The sequence below is a fragment of the Staurois parvus genome, unplaced genomic scaffold, assembly GCF_062004578.1.
Source record: "Staurois parvus isolate SC_StPar_1 unplaced genomic scaffold, SC_StPar_1.0 ptg000361l, whole genome shotgun sequence".
Classification (NCBI taxonomy): domain Eukaryota; kingdom Metazoa; phylum Chordata; class Amphibia; order Anura; family Ranidae; genus Staurois; species Staurois parvus.
In genome coordinates, this window is record NW_028318157.1 from 3,407,286 (window position 1) to 3,428,813 (window position 21,528).

Below are 21,528 nucleotides of genomic sequence, written 5' to 3' on the forward strand. Positions count from 1 at the left end.
CCCTCTGACTAGGAGAGACAACCGGCTTCTCTTCCTCCCAGTACTCCCTTGCGGGAGGTCACGTGACCACCTCGCGTCCCCTGGTCTCCCAGCAGCCCGCTGCATCCGACGAGGGTTTTAGTTCGTCCCACTGCCGCGGTCCCCGAAAGCTCCGTCCTCTCCACTCTTCAGGCGGGACCCCCTCTCAAAGGTAGGGTTAAGCTGGGCTCCTCTGCAGCATGTTTCTCAGGAACGATGGGGTGAGGGTGGCTATCCCACGGAGAGCGTTCACATCGCTCTCTCCCCTGCCGCCATGGTCAGGCTCCTCCCCTGCCCCCTGCCAATGGAGGACCACTTGGTTTGCATCAGGAATCCATCCACTAATCAAAGACACCCACTCCCTGATCTAATTCTGTCCTGAACATGAAGTAAACCTGACATGAACCGCTGAAAAACTACTGTATCAATTGACTGTGAAACCTGAGTTTCAATCTGCACCACACGTGAGTCAGCTGTAAAGCTGAACTCCTGGAATATTCAGCTCCTTTGTAAAATATGAAGGCACACTATGAGTTAAGATCAGCAAGGTGCATGCCACCTCCTGGACTTATCTCTGTTATTTATATCCGACAGGTTTTTAGAACTCCCGGAAGACCACTATTGCTGTTTTTCCAAGTCTCTTCCCTTCCCTTTCTCCTATCTAATCACAGAAGTTTTTGTATTACATGAACTCATGCAAAAAATGCAAAGGCTTTTGTAAATGGACAGAAGAGGGAAGGGGCGAACACAGCTGCTCTGTGTGCTTCTCCCCTTTCATAGCTCAAGTGTAGTCTCTGGTAGAGCCATAAACCTGGCAGATGTAAATAGAGATGAGTCCAGGAGGTGGCATGGAGCTCGTAGGGCCTTGCTCATAATGTGTCGCCACTTTTTACAAAAGTGTCTGAATTCCAATAATTCAGCTTTAAATCCCGATTCAATTTATTTTATTTTTTTTTTTTAAATCAAATTCTATAGATATACACCATATCTCGATTACTTTGCATTGTTCTGCTCTGATTTCGCATTGACGACTGTGTGCTAAAATATATTGAAAATATCCTAACCGCTAAATCCTTATGAATCATCCGCATTCTCTGAGAAAAGGGAGGTCCAGCCCTGAAAGGTGACTGATGAGATGTCACAATAGAAATGGAGCATGTGTTCTAGGGTACCATTCCTTTGTAATGTTACCCATTGATGTCAAATGACAGTGGCTCAATCAGGTCCTTTATAGCCTGATCATGCAAGCACTGCAACTGTGTCTTTTGGGGCTTGTCATGAGCCTGTGTAGCTTTTTGCTTGATTGTAACACAGCACTATTAAAGTTGTCTGATACTTATATGCAAAGTAGTTATTTCACCAACATAACTGAATACGTTATGCAGTGTGGCAATTGTGAAAACCTTCATAGAATTGTATATTTGTGCAGTGATTTAATATTTTACACAATCTGTTAGCTTGCACAGTTTCTCTGGGTCTAGTTACTGTGGTCATTGGCCACCACAGTGTAGTCAGGTTCCAGTCTCTTCATACCTGAGGGTTCCCATTTTTCTAAGCATGACCTTATACCCTGTGAAGTGTCAGGTTAAACTCTGGTGGTCTTGCTGGCTGTGCTCCACATATTTTCTCTGGTCTATCGGCAGTGCGTAGCGGAAGTATTTCTTGCCAAATCTTGGGGTGGTTTGGTGCTCTGTGGACAGTGGTTCGGTAATTTGGGCATATGGTGCAAACTGGGGTGAACCAAGATTGCATCAAGAGTTCCAGCTGTGGAAGATGGTGCCATTCCAGTTCTTCCTGGCAGTCTACAGGACATTCCCCTGGATGGAGACAAAGGGGTAGTTTCTGCCATTTGGCCTCGAGCCTTCTGTCTGCCCTGTACTCAATCACCCTGCATGGCAGCACTGCACTCCAGTCGTGAATGAAGGGAGGATGCAAAAGCTAAGGGGGCTGTTTTTACAAGCAAGATTTGGCTCATCCTCCACTGCTAGATTATTGCTGTCTGAAGTAAGCCAAGGCCCTTTCAGCGCTTTTTTGGGTTTTGCCTGTGGAGGATTTTCGTCTTGGTTTAAGCAAGCATATCCTTTCTTTTTTTGGCTGACTTGGTGGATATAGCTGTTAAGGTGTGGTAATTCTAAGCTCCTATAACTAGGCCATATATGAAGAATGCATCCCCCCCCTTCCCCACAGGGCAACTTAGCACTGCTTCTCAAATGGAAGTCCTCTTGGATTCTAGATGGGAATAGATGGCTTCAGTCTTATGTTCCTTCAGATAAGTTGTTTTAGACCTAGGACCCTCCTATGTAGTACTCCATTCCTCAGCTAGGGACACCGAGCCTAGATCTTTAGTTTCTCCTGCACTAGGTCTGGTAACTAAGATCTCCGCCCCAGATTTATAGGAAGATGAATATTTCCTTCCTCGGAAGGCATATACACAGCCAAGAAAATTAAACATATTCAGCCTGCATTTTCTGTTCAAGATTTACTATATAGGGTTTACAGGAGTCAAAGGGTGGGACTTTCCTTTCCATCGGTTTCTCAAAGATATGTTTGTTTGTTTGTTTTTTTTTGTTTGTTTTTTAAAAGAGTTGAAGAAATCGGCAGTAAAGCTGTTTTTTTTTTTTTTTTTTTCTCACATGGGACGTAGTGCACTCTCAGGTTTTAAAGATGTAGAAAATTCTATGTAGGTATAAAAATGTTTAAAGATCTATCATTTTGAGGATTCTGGCCTCATTTATGAATCGGCAGAAAACTGAATCTATGTACAAGAGCTTTGAGATGCTGCTTTTTTTTTTTTTTTTTTCCTAGGTCTACTTTGACTTTGTGGCATAAAACTTGGATGTATAGGTTGAAAGATTTGACAATCTTCTCTCTAGTACTGTGCCTGATCAAATCCAAGCCTTTTGGTTCCTAAAGCAGTGGCTTTTCTAGCTGTTACTGCCATCAAATTGGTTAAACCACAGTAAAAGCAGATGCCCTGAGTCAATATGACTCAAAGCCTGGGAACGTGCCCTGAGCTCCAGGACCAGACTTTGGTAGAACTGCATTTATGGTGGTTTAAAGACGGTTTTCGACATATTCCTTCCTTTCTTTCTTTCTTTTTTTTTCTTTCTTCTTTTTTTTTGGTAACACAGCAGAGAAATAAAAGGTTTCCAACTCATCACATAGAGAATGCGAGTGTATTAAGAAAACCTGCAAAATATAGACATCAAAGTAGTAGAGCCAATGCAGCCACCTATGTACAATATACATAGAACAGTATTGTGATCTACTTCATTTGGTCAGTTTGACACGTTCTTGACGGTGAAAAGGAGTTCAGAAGGGCTGGTCATCTTCTAATTCTATTTGGTGGCTTCAAAAGGGGGGAAAGCATCCAAGGTTCCAAAGCCAGATGGATTGGGGAGTTGAACCTTTCCACATAAAAATGACACAGGTCATCAGACCCCTGCTGAGATAAGGGACATCCCACAAGATCTTTGGCTATTTTTTGGGCAGTAAATTCAGGAGTCTCTTGGGAAGAGAGATCCAAAATTGTGGCGTACAAACTGTTTTTATGTTATCCAGGCAAGTTCTGACCTTCAGTTGAAGGTTTTTATCTACTGGTTTCCCTCCGTAGGGTATGATGTTTGTTTATCCTCTCGTGTAGTTGTCCTGGAGGCGATTAGGGAAAACCACAGCAAGACTTGCCAGGAACTGTATTTTCCAGCACTGCATCTGTATTCCCACTTACAGTATTTCTACCTTTTTTGTAGCTCTGCTGGTTGGTGTTGGTTTATCATGACTTCCCCTTGCACATGTTGGTGACTGTTCTTGCTATTATAAAACTGAAGATGAGCAGGGTGAGAAGGGTTTTTACACTCTTTGGTTTGTTTCATGTTGAAGGAGGAGCCAGCCACTTTTCAGGTAGCTGTCATGGAAGACTTTTAAAAATACCATTACCTATAAGGAGAAAAAAATATTCAGTCCTTCTCTAGCATAAGTTCACTTTGAATCTGAAGTTGCTACTAGTGCTTGTGCATTATATGTTTAAAGGATTACTATTCCAACTACTGCTGTCATTTTAAGCTCTCTCAATCTGATGTTTTGTTTCTTTCATAGTGACATATCTGGTGTGCACACAGATGCGTGTGGTGCATGAATATCCAGAGGATACATTTTGCCAAGCTTACCTTACAACCTCCAATGAAAGTCAGGCGTTTATATCTAGTATGTAAACCAAAGCAATAATTTCAGTTACCATGAGCTTGCTTTTCTGAAAATTCTTTCCTGATGTTAAATTACCTGTGGTGTTAATTGTTTTAAATGAGCCTAAGAATGGAGAATATAAAAATGTTATGAGAGAGGATGATTTCTATAGCCAGTGAGACAGGAGCAGGTCTATGATACTAGCAGAGAAGAGATGGGAATTTGTAGCAGTGTTGCAGACTAAGAAAATTTAAACAGACTGAGCAGTATGTAGTTTTGTCTCATTTGAGGCATATTTGCTTTTGGATATGTATAATACAATCCTTATCTGCTCCAAAGAATTGTGCCTTTTTAAACCAGTAGATTGCAGTGAAAGACCTGGGAATTTGATAGATGAACATATGTTACAGTTTCACATCTTCCTTGTTCAAAGGGGAAGAGGATATGGTTTTAAGAAATGTGTGTTATATCTTTCACTTGGATGTTGTAAGTTGCAGTTGTAAATACAGCTGGATAAAACAGAAACTGTGTCTGCCTTCATTTCAGGCTGCAAAGGAACAAAATGAGATTATTTTAAAGGGGGGGTGATTCTTTTCTATACCCACTGTAGTTATATGCTAAGTGCTAGTAGTTTCTGCTACATGACTGAATCGGGGCATTGCGCAGTCATATGAGATCAATCATAGCACCTCCAATAACATGGAATATGCCACAAGTAAATTGATTGATCCCACAACAGAAAGTCATTTGTATAGCCCTAGCCTTATGGGACCTTGTCTCAGCTGTGGACTAGAAGATAAATAATCATCTCTCAGAATTTATTTTGATGTGTATTTGTATTTTGCGGTGTGTTCTCTTGATGACACAATGTGTTACCCTAATGATTACACAAAAGTTTTGCAGTAATTGTAGTGTATTGTCTTTCAGAATATCATAAAGGACAGTCCTATACAAGTGATGAAAAAGTAAAAGAGTTTATTAACTGGATGAAAACTCAGCATGAAGCCGATGTCAAGAGAAAAATCACCATTGGGGGGTATCATCCATACCCACAAACACCAGCAACATTTGTCACGTATTGTAACGATAATAAAGGTTTGTTTTCAAACTGCACATTTTGCCAAATACATTTTTTTCACTTTTAGAGATACATTTGTCCTTTTTACATAATTTGTAAGGCTTAGTTCACACAGGTGGTAAAAATGGGTGGTTCAGCTACTTTTTTTTTTTTTTTTTTTTTATTATCTCACCCCTGGCCACCCATTTAGATGCTGGCATGGCAGCCAGAGAGGGTGTTGCACAAGCCATTGCAAATCTAACTTGACGTGTTGAGTTTGATAGGTGACACCACCCCCATAGAAACTTCCTGGGATCCACCACAGATCGTTTTACAGACCGTGGTAAAGTCTGCAGCCCATGTGAAAGAATCCTAAGGGCATTACAAATATTAGAGATAATACTGAGTGAGGCAGAGAAACTGAGGAAGAAGAGAAACATTGGAATACTAGTCTGTACCAGCGTACAAAGGTGTATTTGCTCTGGAAGAATAAGTTACTTCTAGTGTTGGGTGTTCTAGGTCTGTGGATTGTGCTGCATTTTGTAAAACTGTTAGTTTCGACCCCCCCCCCCCCAAACGTCTTCTAGGACAGCCCCTGAAATATAGCTCCTCCTCCCTGAGGGAAGGAAGCACATTGCTTTCATTATAAAAGAACAATATCCTGGCTTCTCTCTCTGTTTTTGTTTCCTCCGACTGGAGGGGATGCATTGCCTCTTTTCTACAGGAGCCATGGAAATTGTAAGGAGGGCCACAGCTCAGGGACGGTCTTGAAGCAAAGTGGATTAGGGGCTGCAATTTTTCATGTGCTTGCCTTCTCACTCTTCAGGGCCTGCGGACAACTTCCTTCCAGAGGGAGTGATCTGCTAGCTTCTACCCCACATGTGTTACCTGGTGAGAGTAATGTGTAGGAGGAGCCATGGTGGCAGGAGATCCGGGTGGCAAACCTCCTGAGCTGCTGGAAGCTGGTGACTATGGCCGTTGTCAGAAATTAGAATTTCCGTTGGCATGACTCGTCAGTGGGTGCGGAGGTTCCGGACCTCGTGGGCACAGGGGAAAGAGGCAGGGCTGGTACTGGTGTGCTCTTCTGGCTGCAATTCAGTACATCAGAGGCTGCATCAAGCGGTTAAGGGGTGGGAAGCCATGAATTTGGCCAGTCTAGCTTCGGGGGAAGCTGTGTCCAGCTCCAGTCAGGTATAAGCTATATGTTGCTGGGCGTTTACCTGCGGTTGCTAAGACCCTTTTGTGGGGGAGAAGTTTAATGCGCATCTGTGTGTTTCCCCTTGCGATAAAGCATGACACTGAATGGTCTGGCATTTTTTTGCAGGAAAGACCTACAGACAAGGGGAAAGCTGCAGTTATAAAGAAAAAGTGTGCAAGCTGTACTACAAAACTAAGTTCTTCCTGGAACAAGCCACTATGTCGCAGCTGTATTAGCAATATAGTAAAGAAGGATTCTGCTCTGACTCGCAACACTCACTACTGTTAAAGAGGAATTGGCAGGAACTTTTCACACTTTCAAAACCTTGTTGTCTGATGCGCAAAACTTCCCCTTAAAGCATAAGTTCACGTTTTGGAACATGTTACATGTTCCACCCGTTTTTAGGTTGGAACATGTAACATGTTCCTATATCTGCAGCTGCGTCTTCTGCCCCCCTCCGTCTGACAAATAGTATGGGGAGAAGTTTCCCTGTACTATCTGTCAAATTTGAAAACAGTGCAGTCGTACGAGGCACCTCCCGCACGGCCGTGTCACTTATTCAGAGTTCTGTGAATGAGTGCCTACAAGTCCTGACAGCCTTTAGCGGCTGTGGGCTTGTAGTTTTCAATGAACTAGTTAATTGAAGCTTCCTGTCAGTATATCTGCTTGGCCGTACAACCCGTACGGCCAAGCAGGTATTCTGACAGGTCTGCAGGAAACCTGCATGGCATTAGCGATCTACTGATTGCTGGTGCAATGATTACCAGGCTCCTTTGGACAAAAATAATAAATGCACATTTTTTTTACCTGCAAAAAAATGTCCATTTATTATTTTTGTCTAAAAAGGTGAACTTACTCTTAAGGTATCAAACTCTCCAGTTATTGCTTCAGTCTCCCTGCCAGGTCACTTGGCGAAAGGAATAAGAGAGGAACAAGGCAGATTAGAAGATAGTGACCGGGAGAGCTCTTTTTCTGAATCTGACCTAGTTCAAGATCCAGAGGAAGGAACGTCTAGTTCTTCAAATTAGAAATTGTCATTGGAGGAAGTATATAACTTATTAAGAGCCATTCATGATTTGTTGGAATTGGAAGAAGAAAAGGTACAGTTAACCAAGCATGACTTGATGTACAGAGGGCTTCAAAAGAAGAGAGCTAGAGTTACGCCAGGTTCTTTGTGAGACAATTTTGAAGGAATGGGAAACCCAAGAAAGGAAACCCTCTTCAAAGGAGGTTCCCCTTTGATGAAAATCCGACAAAAGTCTGGAACAAGCTTCCAAAACTGGATGCACCACTAGCTAAGATTTATAAGAAGTCAGATTTAGCATTTGATGATCTGGGCACCTTGAAGAATCCTATGGATTACTACTAAAGAGAGCCTGGGAGGCAGCTATGACAGGTCTTGGCCACTACCTGCGTGGCGCGGAACATGGAATTTTGGCTTGCTCAGCTCAAGACTCACTTAGAAGCAGGCATTCCAGAGAGGGGCTCCTTGCTACAATCCCTATGCTGTTCACAGCAGTAAACTACATGGTAGACGCTTCAGCAGAAGCCGTAAGAATTTCTGCTAGAGCCTCAGCCTTCATAAATTCTGCTTGTGGAGCTCTGTGGCTCAAGACCTGGGCAGGGGCTATTTCTTTGAAATTGCGTTTTCTGTAATTTTACAGGCGAACTGCTTTTTGGCTTAGGCCTCCAGGATGCTTTGGAACATACGGCAGATAGAAAGAAAAGTTTTCATGAAAAGACCATTTCAAAAGAATTTTTTTCATGCACAAGGGCATCAGCATACGGATGACAAGGAAAGACCAAAGAGGTCTTGGTCAGGGCAAAAGAACAAAGGAAGGCCAGGAAGGGCTACAAACTGGAGTTTGATCAATATCCTCCAAAGTTGCTGATAGCGAATATTACCAAAAGATCTGGAAAAAGCAAAGGCCTTACCTGCCTTGATAAGACAATTGGTGGATCAGGAAATATTTATCCAAGTTCCCCAGAAAGACAAGGGAAAAGGATTTTATTCACACATTTTTGTGATAAAAAAGCCTTCCGGAATAATTTGACTAATCTTGAATCTCAGACCCGTAAACCAGGCTATAAGGTACAAAAGGTTCGGAGTGGAGTCAATATTTTCAATATGAACACTCCTATAACTCTGTTGCTGTTTCATGGCAACTTTAGACTTTCAAGATTCATATCGAAGTATTCCAATTCAGAAAGAGTCACAAAAGTTTCCCCGCCTGGCACTCAGGTTAGTCTTATGTCTAAAAAGGGTAATGATCATCCCTTATTTGGATGATCATGCTGCATTTTGTAAAACTACTAGGAAGAGGCAAGGAAGTTCAATGAGTTGACAGTCTATGGATAAATTCTCAGTGGTGCAGCCCTCCTCAGACTGGGAAATCATCAAAACTGGTAAGGAAGCACACAGGTGGTGCAAACACCTAGTGCATTATCCAAAGCTGAGGAAGGGGACATGCCCCTGAAATGCGTCAGCAGGCCAACCGTACCACCAGTCGACACTCTGCCATCATTGTAGGCCATCATTGTGGCATTCAGGTTTTTATATTCTCCATTTTGTGAGTATGTTTTTTGTCTTTTTTTCTTTCATAATAAACCTTGGATAATACGCTCGGTGTTTGCGCCACCTGTGTGCTTCCTTTTCTACTGTGGAGATTGGCTGTCTCATTAAGAATCACTACAGATGCCAGTTCCTGGTGCTCATTTATAGACCAGGATAATCCAGGGACAATGGACCCCTCGAGAGAGAAGAAATTCAGTGAATTGGAGGGAACTTTGTGCGGTTGCAAAGGCCCTTCAGACTTTTCAAGATGCCATAAGAGGGCATCATTTGCAGATTCTAATGGACAATATAACCACTATGGCATATATCAATCACCAAGGGGATACCGGAAGCCAGCTCCTGATGACTTGCACAGAAGATATTTATCCTGGGCAAAAGAAAACTTCGCTTCCCTCTCAAATCTAATTCTCATAGCGCCCCAATGGCCAAAAACGATCATGGTCCACTCGTCTAAAAATGTTGGCAGCTGTCCCACCCTGTCTTCTACCTCTGAGAGGATCTTTTAAGCCAGGGACATCTAGTTCACCCTCAGAGACTAAGATTAACAGCTTGATTTCTGAGGAAGAGATCTTAAAGAATATGGGATTATCCGAAAGTGTAATTTCAGCCCTATTAGAAAGTCGCAAGCCTGTAACCAGAGCAATTTATGGGAAAATCTAGAAGTTTAATTCTTGGCTTATGTAGACCTTCTAGCCGCTCAAAATCAGGCATTTGGATGGAAAGTCCTTCAAGCAGTGGTCCCCCTCTAAGTAGGTAGGTTCTCTTATCTCAGGGGCTGTCCTGAAAGATGACTGGTGGAAAGCTGGAGTTGGACTGGTAAATCTCTTTCCAGGACAGCCAACTTCCCATCCTTGTTTATTTTGTTTTGAAAGTATTTTTATGCATGTTGCGTTTTATTTTTTTTTTAATATAGTTATTCAGATCTGGCCGTTGATAGTCTTAACAACTGAGGGAGAAGCCAGGATATCTTTTTTTTTTATAATGAAGGCAATGTGTTTCCTACCCTCGGGGTGGAGGAGCTATATCTCAGGGGCTTTTTACATTATATAATGGGGTGCCTTGAGATTGTGCATAAAATTTTAAAGGATGCCTTGACTGAAAAGAGGTTGAGAAGCACTGGTCTATAGTGATACAGTATGTGTAATAAAGGTTACTGTGGCACGTCTCATTAATTCAGTCATTTTTTAAGATTTTTTTTTTTTTAAATCTTTATTTTCAAGCAAAGGTTTTCATATACAAAAACAAAAAAAGAAAACCAGTAATATACATAGACGTTCGGGTAACCGTGTTTGCATGTGTCATGGATAACGTTGAGTTTAATATAGGCATCAGGGTGAAACTCTCTGCAAAAGTAAATACACAGCAAGGGTCACTCAACCATCATTTGGCTTATGCTGCGATGAGTACCTAAGAGTCATGAGCAATAAAATAGGAACAGAACAAATAAGGGCAAGCAACAACAATAAAAAAAAAAAAAAGGGAGAAGAGGGGAAAACAAAACACTCTCAACTGCTGTTACGTAGGAAGATCTACATTAAGGGCTGTGTCGTAGGTCTGACTCGGGCATAAGCATACAAAAACTTAAGTTCAGATGTCATATGGATTCAAGTACATGGGAGCTTATTATTATACAGGATTTATATAGTGCCAACAGTTTGCTCAGCGCTTTACAATATAACGAGACAATACAGCAAAAATACAGTTCAATACAAGAGAGAGAGGAGGGCCCTGCTCCTTGGAGCTTATGAGAACATGCTCTGGGGGTGAGTAGCCTTGTAAGGTCACAGCACCCCGTCATTTAAGATTTTAAACAATTTTACCCTAGTAACATATCACCTCTTGCACTGTTAACCCAAATGAAGTAAAAGGTTAATTTCAGTGCTAGATATATACAACTTTTCAGATTTAGATTTTTACTTAACTGTCTGATGAGGCCATCCAAGTTCATGTTTGGCCAGCTTTAGTGACGTATCTAATAAGGCAGACACTGTTGAATGGTTTAGTATTTTTGTAAAGTGTTGTGGCTCACCTTAAGTTTGCACAAATTAATAATGATAATACAAAGTTATTTGTGAGAGAATGAATTCCCAGTAATAATCTAATATATTTATATTTTTTCCTAATTCTACTTCCTAACTTAACCATGTACTCATCTTTGATGCTAGTTTTATCCAACACCATTAATATGTTTTGGAATTGTTTTGTCTGCATTACGTTTTTGTATGGAATGTTAGTCTGGCATAATAATTCGTGTTCGTGATTTTAACATACAAGACACAACAACTTAATTCCTGGAATGGACTGTTAAAAAAAAGAAAAAAAAAATCAAACACCTATGCATTTGTCAAAAGATTGAAAGAAATTTCTGATCTTCTGTCAAGATTCAATGCACCATCTTTGCAGAAGTCTCTCTCGTTCCCAAATCCTTCGTTAGAATTTGCCACACTGTTTTTTTTTTTTTTGTTCATATTCAATTTTTCCATTATTCGCACACTCAATGTTTGGTCTGATTGTACGAGGGTTTGCGCTCTCTCCACATTTTCATCCTTCCTTTCTGCTGCCCACTTCTAGCTTTTATCATGGCCATGTTTCTGCCCTTACTTTAAACCACCTGTCAAAATCTTTTGATTTCTTCATGGGATTTTCACCATAAGCCTATTGAAACAGAGCTAAATGTTCACTCTCACTTTTGCCAACTTTTGATGTTAATCCGCTGTTTCAGATTCCTGTCACTCATTTTCCGCCAAAAGCTCAATGCACACGCTTGTTTCTTCTACTACTCCAAAAAGACTGAATCAACTGGTCTGTGACCCAGGCAGTTAGAATGTCAGAACATGCTTGAGTGCGAATGGCTATGTGACTCCACCATGTGCTGTTCCACGGGCATTCTGGGAATTAAATTGTCACACCACCTGTACTCCCCTTTGTATTGTATGGAGACATTATTTCTCTTCTTGTATATCTTTTCTTTGTCAATAATAAAACACATATTGGACTATAAGATATTTTTTTCTCCAGTAGAAAAAATGTTATCCACAATTGATGAACTTAAGGCAAATATTGATCGACTTCATTACAGAGAACACAGACGCGTTGCTATTCAGGGTATAATTGCTGCTTGCAAATTTGTTGAAATTGGGGAATTGGAAGCCTCACAAGCACGATCGGTATGTAACTCTCCTTCCCAGTCTTCCTTGAATATTTTTTGTTTATATTTGTTTTTGTTTTTTATCATTTACATGTAAACTTTTATTATTTTTTTTACTTTTATAATGTCATCAACTTAAACGCACATTTTTAAAGAGCCTTTTACGTGCAGATTTTTGGCCATCTGAGACTAGGTTCACACTGCATTCCTGTGCACATCACATGCGATTTCTGTGTGGTGCTATTTGAGCCATACATTTTGTATGGCTCAAATCATATCACATCCACACCAAAATGGTTCCGGTCCCTTTTCTCGCCCCTGAATTGCATTGCATGGGTATTCACACCCATGCAATCCAATTTCTGGCAATTGCACTGCATTTTGCAATCTGTTTTGGGGTGTCATTAATGTAACATTGTCACCCGCAGTAGATTGCACAGATGCCGTGTGATTGCTATGCTGTGCAGGAAACACACAGGATTCGCTGCATTTCCCACATTGCATGAGTGTGAACCAGAATGTAATGAGCTTTTTGATTTTAGCACAGCCAGTTATCTGGATAGCTCAGTAGTTCACTGATTGTAAATGTTAGTGTTGCTCTTTAAAGTAGATATAAACCTTAAGCCTTGTTCTTTTTTGCCATTGGGGTGCTGTAAAAATGTGAAGTTGAGCAGAGTTTTTACTCCCCTCCACAAACATGTCCTCTTTAAGCTGCAAAGGCATGGAGGTGGGTGTACACATGTTGTGATGCTTTACATTACTGTACAACCAAAATAATTTCCTCTGTCACGTTTTGTGGGTGATACTGCCTGCCTGTAGCTGCTGACGTTTAATAAACAGACACTCACCTATCCCAGGATCCAGCAATGTGCTCACCTGAGCTGTTCCTTCCCTTGGTCTTCTGTCCCTGGTGCCAGCATCTCTACTGTGGGCGCCCAGCTTTGACCGCTTGCAGCTTCACAGCTGGGTGCCCACTATGCATGCTCACTGCGCAGTGTGAATGGTCCCTCAGGCTTCTGGGACCTGTGTTGTGCTCACCTCGGCCAGGGGTAGGCAACCTGCGGCTCTCTAGCTGTTGTGGAACTACATTTCCCATGAGGCATTGCAACATTACAATACTGACAGTTACAGCTATGACTTGCAGAGGCATGATGGAACTTGTCCTGCAACAGCTGGAGAGCCGCAGCTTGCCTACCCCTGACCTAGGTGATCCAAGCAGAAGTGAAAGCAGGGGGCCTTAAAGTGGAACTTCCCTTTTAACGTTTGTATGAGATTTACACTTTCACTGCTAGGCCCTGCGCCAGGCTATTTTTTACAATTTTCCCCCTTTTTTTTTTTCTGTAAATAATTTTTGACTTGTGTTTAGAGTAAGACCCCCCCAAACCTTGCGCATTCTGAAAACACAGGACCAGTAGAATAAAAAAAAAAAAAGATGGTGTTTTGGATTTTGTACTGTAGGTCCTGTGACAGTTGAACAAATGTTAAGTAAATGGATGTCTTTAATAAAAATATACTAAAATCGTTGTTAAACACAACTTAAAGGATAAGTTCACCTTTGGTAACATGTTATACCCGTATGTAGGGTGTACCAAAGATCACCTAATGCTAAAAAAAAAAAAATCTAGATGTTGGCCTCACATTTGTTGTGGTAACACCTAATACATGGTGCCATGTGTGCACTGAACCGATGTGTGTTGCGATAAAATGAGGCAGACAAACTTTTTATTGCAATGCAGGGTGTTACAGCGCAGTATGCATAGAGATGAATCAATGTAATTAATTTTTAAGCAGTTGGAAAGAAAACATTAAGCACTGCAATACATTGTAATGCATTCCGTGCACCAAAACATTCACCCACTGACTAATGTGAATAGGTTCTATGTTCTTCAGAGAACCGCCGTCCATCAACAGATGTGTTATAGCGTGTAATATTTTTTTATTTAATTTTTATTTTTTTTTGTGGTGCTGGCAATATAGATGTCAGTCACTGATCACAGCTATTCTTGTAGACAGCAGGTTTAGGAGTACACTTCTGATGCAGGACAGCCTGAGCTGGCCTGCTGCAGGTGCCATTGTGTTCCTTACGATCCTGGCAGAAAAGGGCTAAAGGCTAAGTTCAGGTTTAGAACATGTTACACCATTCAGTGATAGCAGGCGGAAGCTCTCCCCAGCAGCTGCTGTCACATTTTCCATTGCGTTAGGGTATAGTTCTCAAATCTGCACACATGTAGTCCATAGACCCTTTCTCCAGCTTTCTAACAAAAAATCTGGACATAGCTGTGCGCAGCCTATTGCCAAAAGCTGAGGCACACATGCCAGTTCAGGTGTGTGTTGTGTATAGAGTTCAGGTGTGTGCTTGTATACAGAGTACAGAGCTCAAGACTGCATGACACTGGTCCACTTTAAACTAAATAACATCCTTTTCCATCCTCCCTCAGTACAAAGTTCTCCTCCCAACCCAAAGTCCCCTCCTTTGGCAGTACCTGATAGACCAGCTACAGCTTACCTGCATAGGAGAGTGCAGGCTGCAGGAGGTGCTCTTTCTGGACTAGCGTGGCTGTGCACATCCCCCTCCCTCTCCTCCGCTCTCACTGGCATGTCCGGAGCAGGGAGTGTTCAGTACAAGCAGCTGCTGGGAGAAGAGCATTGTCACTTGTTGATACAGAAGCCTTGCTTCTTTGTTTGCAAATGACATTAAAGTACAGGGCCAGCGCCAGTTGGGAAAAGCCTGGCCTCCGGCACACAGCAATATGCGCACTGGGTGATTAGGGTGTGCCCAGCCACACCTCGTGTACACACGCCTATGCTATTTCCCTCGTACAAGCGGAACTGTACTCCACTTGAATCCTGCAATGCGCTGTCCCAGGACTCCCCGGGTTTTGATAGTCGGCAGCTATCATTGGCAGATCCGAGATGATATCACTCCCACACATACGCAAGGGTTACATCTTCTTCGGCATTGCCGAATTTATCCAGCGCACTGTACTAGGGCGGACAGGCGGTTAAGTATTTATATTGCAGAGGAGACAATGCATTTCTCTTCTGCATTAAACATCCTGGCTGTCCACCCATTTTCATTTCCTAGCAAAATGTTTTACCTCAGTTCCACTGCAGTAGTGTCAAAACGCATTCATTTTTTATGGCACCTAAACGTGGTGTGGTTTTGCCACACAAAGCTAGTTTCTCCAAAGAAGCTTCTCCTTTTTGGATGACAAGCTTCCCGCAATGCTCCAGATATGAACAGGGCCTTAATGATTGGGTTTATATACAAAACTTGCATTTTGTTCTCTAGGAGGAAGTGCTGGCTTCTTTTGTGTCTGTGGCACACCATGAAAACACTGAACTGGACTCTGTGGAACAATCCCCTGGTGGTGGACAGATCAAGCATCGAACAGTATTGGCTGCTTCCAACAGCAATGTGGAAGAGGTTGTACCTCACTGTGAAACCAGTAATGTGACCGTAGTTAAGAGAAGGAAGAAACATGCAGAAGAAGATATGTGAGTAGATAATTTCATTTTATGATATTAGTTGGCTTGTTGATTTTTAGCTGTGTTTCTCTATATTGAAGTATATTAACTTTTAAAAAGCGGTCTATTTGTAAAGCAGCATTCTCACTGAACCATGGACATACTGCTACCTTTCAAACATGATATCCCACTTTTTTTTTTTTAATATTTGAAGCCTTTAAAGCATTGCACCCATGATTAGCAGATCACTGGTGCAATTTCAGGCTCTTGCAGACTGTGAATACACGGTCTGCCTGTATCTTCGATACGGGCAAGCAATTACTGAAGTCCAGGAAATGGAATATCTGCCTGTACCTCTGATACGGGCAGGCAGTTACTGAAGTCCCAGGAAGCTCAATGGAATATGAGCGCACTCACCAGCACTCTCGCAGTTAATTGAGAACTACAAGATGCCAGCCACAATGGCTGATTGTACTTGAAGGCATTCTTTCACAGAACTCTGTGAATGAATGACATGGCCATGTTGGCAGAGCCGGCACAGCCACACTGTGATCAAATTATGACAGTGGGTGCAGGGAGAAGGTCACCGCCTAATGTCACAGGGAGGGGGCCGATTGGGGGTGAGGTGGTGGATGCTCAACATGATACACTCTAAATATTGATGTAACTTGGTTATATGGTATGGTTATGGCTTGGGATCCAGAATAGAAACTGCCATCAAGGATATAGATTTTTTTGCATTGGCGCTACATTTTTATTAAACTTTTTAAACATATTTTGTATTGTATTCCTCTGGCAAACAAAAGTAAGTTCTTGAAAAGGAATAGCTCATGAATATGACCCTGTATGCGCATTCATTTCAGTTTTAGTGGTTCAGGTTTTAGCCTGTGCCAATTAAAAACATGACTAATAAACGAAAAAGTAGGTCCTGCTTTGAAGTAGATTAAAGCAGCCTTACATGAACTTATTCTGTTTTTCCTTGCAAAGCTTTATACATTTCTAAAAGGCTGCCTTAAACATTTCTTTAATCAATATCAAAGATAATTTTTTTGAATACTGCATGCATGTACATACCAATATGTCAACCTGTGTGATCAAGAAACTCCTGGAGGTTGCATACACAAGGAAATGGCATGGGTGAGATCCTAAATGTCATATTAACATTGAGTTGTTAGCGCCACCAAAATATTAGTTTGCACCAGTTTTCATACATAAATCTCAGTGCTTCTAATGGTAGAGGAAAAGTAGAGGGTTTACATGTAAAAATTGGCCACTAAGTGTTCTTTGTTCATTAAAGTGATATTGATATTAAAGACTCACTTTTTCCCTTAATTTAAAAAAAAGTGGTTATACTTAGAGAATGCATTCAGATGAAAAACCTTTTGACTTTAGAACCACTTTAAAGTATAGCTACGCTTTTGCTTAGGAAATGAATGCTCTCTCGATCAGTTGCAAACAAACAAAAAAGACCTTATCAAACATCATTAGATTTATACCTGCTGCCAGAGGTATTGACACTCAACTCATCTGTGCTGAGTGGGACACATAAGTATCGGTGTTTCTAGAAGGCCTCAGACACACAGGAAATTAACACACCTTTTACAGGCATTTTTTTCTTTTTGTTTTTTTTTTTTTTCCCCAGCTTCTAAATGTTCCTCTGCTATCATACAAAGCCCACAGGTACAGCGCTACACACTTCAAAGAAAGTATAAAATAAACTCTGTGAATTAAAGTCTAACAAACCTAGTTATCAGTCCATTTTTTAGTGCAGATTCATAAGCATGCTCAGTGAACAAGTACTAAGATTATAATAATGCATAAGATAATACATCAGTATATTTATGATCCAAGTCAATGCCTCCACTCCATCCCGGTTGGTGGTTCATCAATCCACACCACACTCACTACAGCTTTTAGACGCCTTGAATTAACCACTTCCCGACCGGCCGTTGCATATAAACGGCCGGACGGTGGCAGTGCAGGGTCGGGTGGCTGTTTATAAACGGCCTCCCCGCACCCTGCTTGTGCGCGCTCCCTCGGAGCGCGCAGCACCGCGATCCGGTGCCCGCTGTGTCCTCTGGACACAGTGAAACACCGATCGTCGGACGGGACCTCTGTACGAGGTCCCGATCATGTGATCACTGATTGGCCAATCAGTGATCACATGCAAAGTAGTAAGCAAGATGTCACTTGTGACATCATTGCTTACTACTTGTGAAATCTGTGACTGATCACAGAGGTCACATGGTACAAGGCTATTCACAACAGCCTTGTACCATGTGACAAGCTGTGACCAATCACAGCTCACTCAGTACTTCTCAATGAGTGCAAGAATGCACACAGAGAGAAAGAGAAATGACTGCTTTTACATCCTATATGGGTGTAAAAGCAATCAGTGTAAAAAAAAAAAAAAAATCTTCATCACCCCCCACAAGTAGTACAGTGTCACCATGGTGACACTGTACTGCTAGGGTGACAGTATGTAAAAAAAAATAATAAAAATAAAATAAAAATGTAAAGCAAATGTTTAAAAATTTATAATTTTTGGTTATAAACTAATTTGTAATTTTTTTTTTTTTACTAAAAAGATAACGGAATAAATTTTGGCAAAGATTTATGATGAAATATTTATTTGCAAAATGTTATTTAAAAAAACACTTTTTTTCAAAATTTTTGGACTTTTAAATTTAAATAGCAAAAAAAATAAAAATCCCAGCAGTGAATAAATACCACCAAAATAAAGCTTTATCTGTCTCAAAAAAAATGGTAAAAAATTCATTTGGGTACAGTGTTGCATGACCGCGCAATTGTCATTCAAAATGTGATAGCGCTGAAAGCTCAAAATTGCCCTGGTCAGGAAGGGGGTAAAAGTGTCCGGTCTGGAAGTGGTTAACTAGAGTCATATTGCACCCAGTCTTGCGCTTCCTGGGATATATCGTCTCCTGGGTTACTGCTCCCAGTATACACTTGGCCAGTATATCCAATGATCACATAAAGTGGAAGGAAAAAGCACTGTTTTTATTTATAAAAAAAGATATATATAATCCAATGCACTTACAAATAAATTGCAGAGTGTGGACAGAACCGAAAGTGCTGCTGTGTATAACCAGCGTGCATTCAACCAAGAGGATGTGATGTCATCGCAATTCCTGCCTAACGCGTTTGGTCATTGCTATGCAACATCCTTAGGACCGGACAACCCTGAGGACATGGGCTCACACACAGGCATTTACAGGTGTATTACAAGAGAAATGTTTAGAGTGTGAAATAAAAATCTCATTCAGGAGAGGAGTGTTTGAGCAGAAACTCTTGATGTGCAGAAACGTGTCAAATCGCCTAAATGTGTAGCATTTGAATGTACATTTATTTCAGTACCCAAAATAAATGAATACTCTGGCCAGTGGAATGAATGAATGTCCAAACACTTGATGCGCCTTAATGCGTTTGAAAAATGTGGCTTTTGGAGGGTTTTTCAAGCTGCTTTTCTCTTGCCAGGAGAAAAGACATGTAGAGGAGCTGGGCAGTGTGCATGAGGTCTAAAAGAGCATTGCATGGAACAGTTGTGAGCCAATCCAGTCAACAGGACATTACATTTCTGTAGGTGACCTGTTCAACAAATGGGCGAAGAATTTGTTTTGAAAACTTTCGAGCTTTAGAACATTTTGGCCGCGTGTTGAACTAGAAAGATTTTTTTTTTTTATAAAGGGGTATGTGATCCAAAACTTTTTCTAGTTTTATAGTGGGGAAGAGTTCGGACCTGCTGTGAGGTTTTTATTTTCTCTACCTGTTGGGGAAATATAAGCTTTGCTATTTGTCCTATGCACTATTGTCATCAAAAGGAGGAGGAATACAACGTTTTCTGGTTGTTCTGATGGCAATGGGTAGGTGGGGTTTTCGTTCAGTTTGGGGAAGTTTCCACCTACTTGTGGTACATGACAGTAAAAGGTGACCGAGATTTTGATTCAAGTTTTTCCAAAACTACAAATGGTGTGTTTTAGAGCTGCACTTTAAAATATGACAATTTTCATTTTAAAGATTGTAAATATATTTAAGGTGCAGAAAAATGGTAAGTGTTCAAAGTTTTACCTTTTTGGTTTGTTTGTAGAGCAACCCTAGTAGCATTCGTGTGGAAAAAGTATAGCGAGCGCTACTGGCAAAAGTATACAAGCAGCTAGAACACCAAAAAAGGCAACCAAACCTCCCTGTAATAATCAATAATAAAAGAAGAGTAGGTGCAGCGCTAAAGTCGAAAAATACAATTAATTCTCTATAGGAAAAATGTGTAAATATCGGTGGTTAAACAGATATGCCACAATGGTGAATATTGCGTTTAGTCAATAAGAAGTGCTAAAAGCACACATGAAGTCCTCGTCCCAAAGTGATGGTAGTAAAAAGGTGAAGAAAGTCCTGGAAAACAGATAGAGTGCGCACTCACCAGAGGTGCGTTAGATTAACGCATGTAGGGAAAAAAATGCTGCAAGATCTCTCCAGCATCAGGGCTCTGGTCAGATCGCACTGCGTCCTATCCTCTGTCTCACCGCGAAGAGCAGTAGCCAAGTTGCATCCAAACGTGTGGGCGTCAGGGAACTCCTTGGTCCAGAGAGACACTGTGGGAGATGGTGCTCTCAAAGAGAGCCCAATGAAGGACGCCACATAGTGTAATGCTGTTTGACTCCAAGTTTAATAGTCAAAAGGGGTGAACAAACAAAATTACTGACCATAGGTAGTTGGCCACATGTAGTGGCTAGATGTCCATGAGCTGTGGCCCCCTCTGACGCGTTTCGTGCGATGCACGTCCTCAGAGGGTCAGGGCTTAGACTATGTGGCGTCCTTCATTGGGCTCTCTTTGAGAGCACCATCTCCCACAGTGTCTCTCTGGACCAAGGAGTTCCCTGACGCCCACACGTTTGGATGCAACTTGGCTACTGCTCTTCGCGGTGAGACAGAGGATAGGACGCAGTGCGATCTGACCAGAGCCCTGATGCTGGAGAGATCTTGCAGCATTTTTTTCCCTACATGCGTTAATCTAACGCACCTCTGGTGAGTGCGCACTCTATCTGTTTTCCAGGACTTTCTTCACCTTTTTACTACCATCACTTTGGGACGAGGACTTCATGTGTGCTTTTAGCACTTCTTATTGACTAAACGCAATATTCACCATTGTGGCATATCTGTTTAACCACCGATATTTATACATTTTTCCTATAGAGAATTAATTGTATTTTTCGACTTTAGCGCTGCACCTACTCTTCTTTTATTATTAACCCTAGTAGCATTAGGATCCCTACATATTCCCATTGAGGGGACACTTTTTTTTTTTTCTGAACGTGGTCCATTTAAAGTGGAATTAGGGTGCATTCACGCAGGCGGCTGCAGTTTTGCTGCCCTGCAATCGCCACAAAAGGAATGAAGCCGCTCAGGCATGCTGCATTTGGCAGGCAATACTGCCATTGAACACAACCTATGGAAGTGAATGGGGATTTGCTGCAACTGCCCTGCAACCAAGTACAATACATGCAGATGCAACATGGTGCTTCAGCATCTTGAGGGTAAAGCAGGGAGTGAAGAGGGCATATTGCTCCCTTGTAACCTGTCAAATCGCCTCTGAAAAGCAGTCCAACACAGAACACTTTTCAGAGGGACATCAGTATATCCACACCTATGAATGAGCCCATATGAACTGAAAGGATAAGTTCACCTTTTATGAAGAAAAAAAAAAAATGAACACATGCACATCTTTTTGCAGGGAAAAAAAATATACATTTCATTTTGTTTTATTATTTTTTTTACTAGCAGCCCGCAAAGCATTGCACCAGCGATCAGCAGATCATGTGTGTAATGCAGGGTTCCTGCAAAGTAATCCTTTAATCTGTTTGCTCATA

General features: G+C 41.5%; 1 protein-coding gene across 1 annotated transcript in view; it reads left to right on the top strand.

Annotated features, from left to right (window-relative positions):
* The window catches only part of RADX (RPA1 related single stranded DNA binding protein, X-linked), a 125,784-nt gene that overhangs the window by 83,442 nt on the left and 20,814 nt on the right, over positions 1–21,528 (top strand). The window contains exons 7-10 of the mRNA XM_089684927.1: positions 4,114–4,221; positions 5,128–5,295; positions 12,049–12,197; positions 15,471–15,676. Coding sequence (XP_089541053.1) covers positions 4,114–4,221; positions 5,128–5,295; positions 12,049–12,197; positions 15,471–15,676 — 631 coding nt within the window. The remainder of the gene's footprint in view (positions 1–4,113; positions 4,222–5,127; positions 5,296–12,048; positions 12,198–15,470; positions 15,677–21,528) is intronic.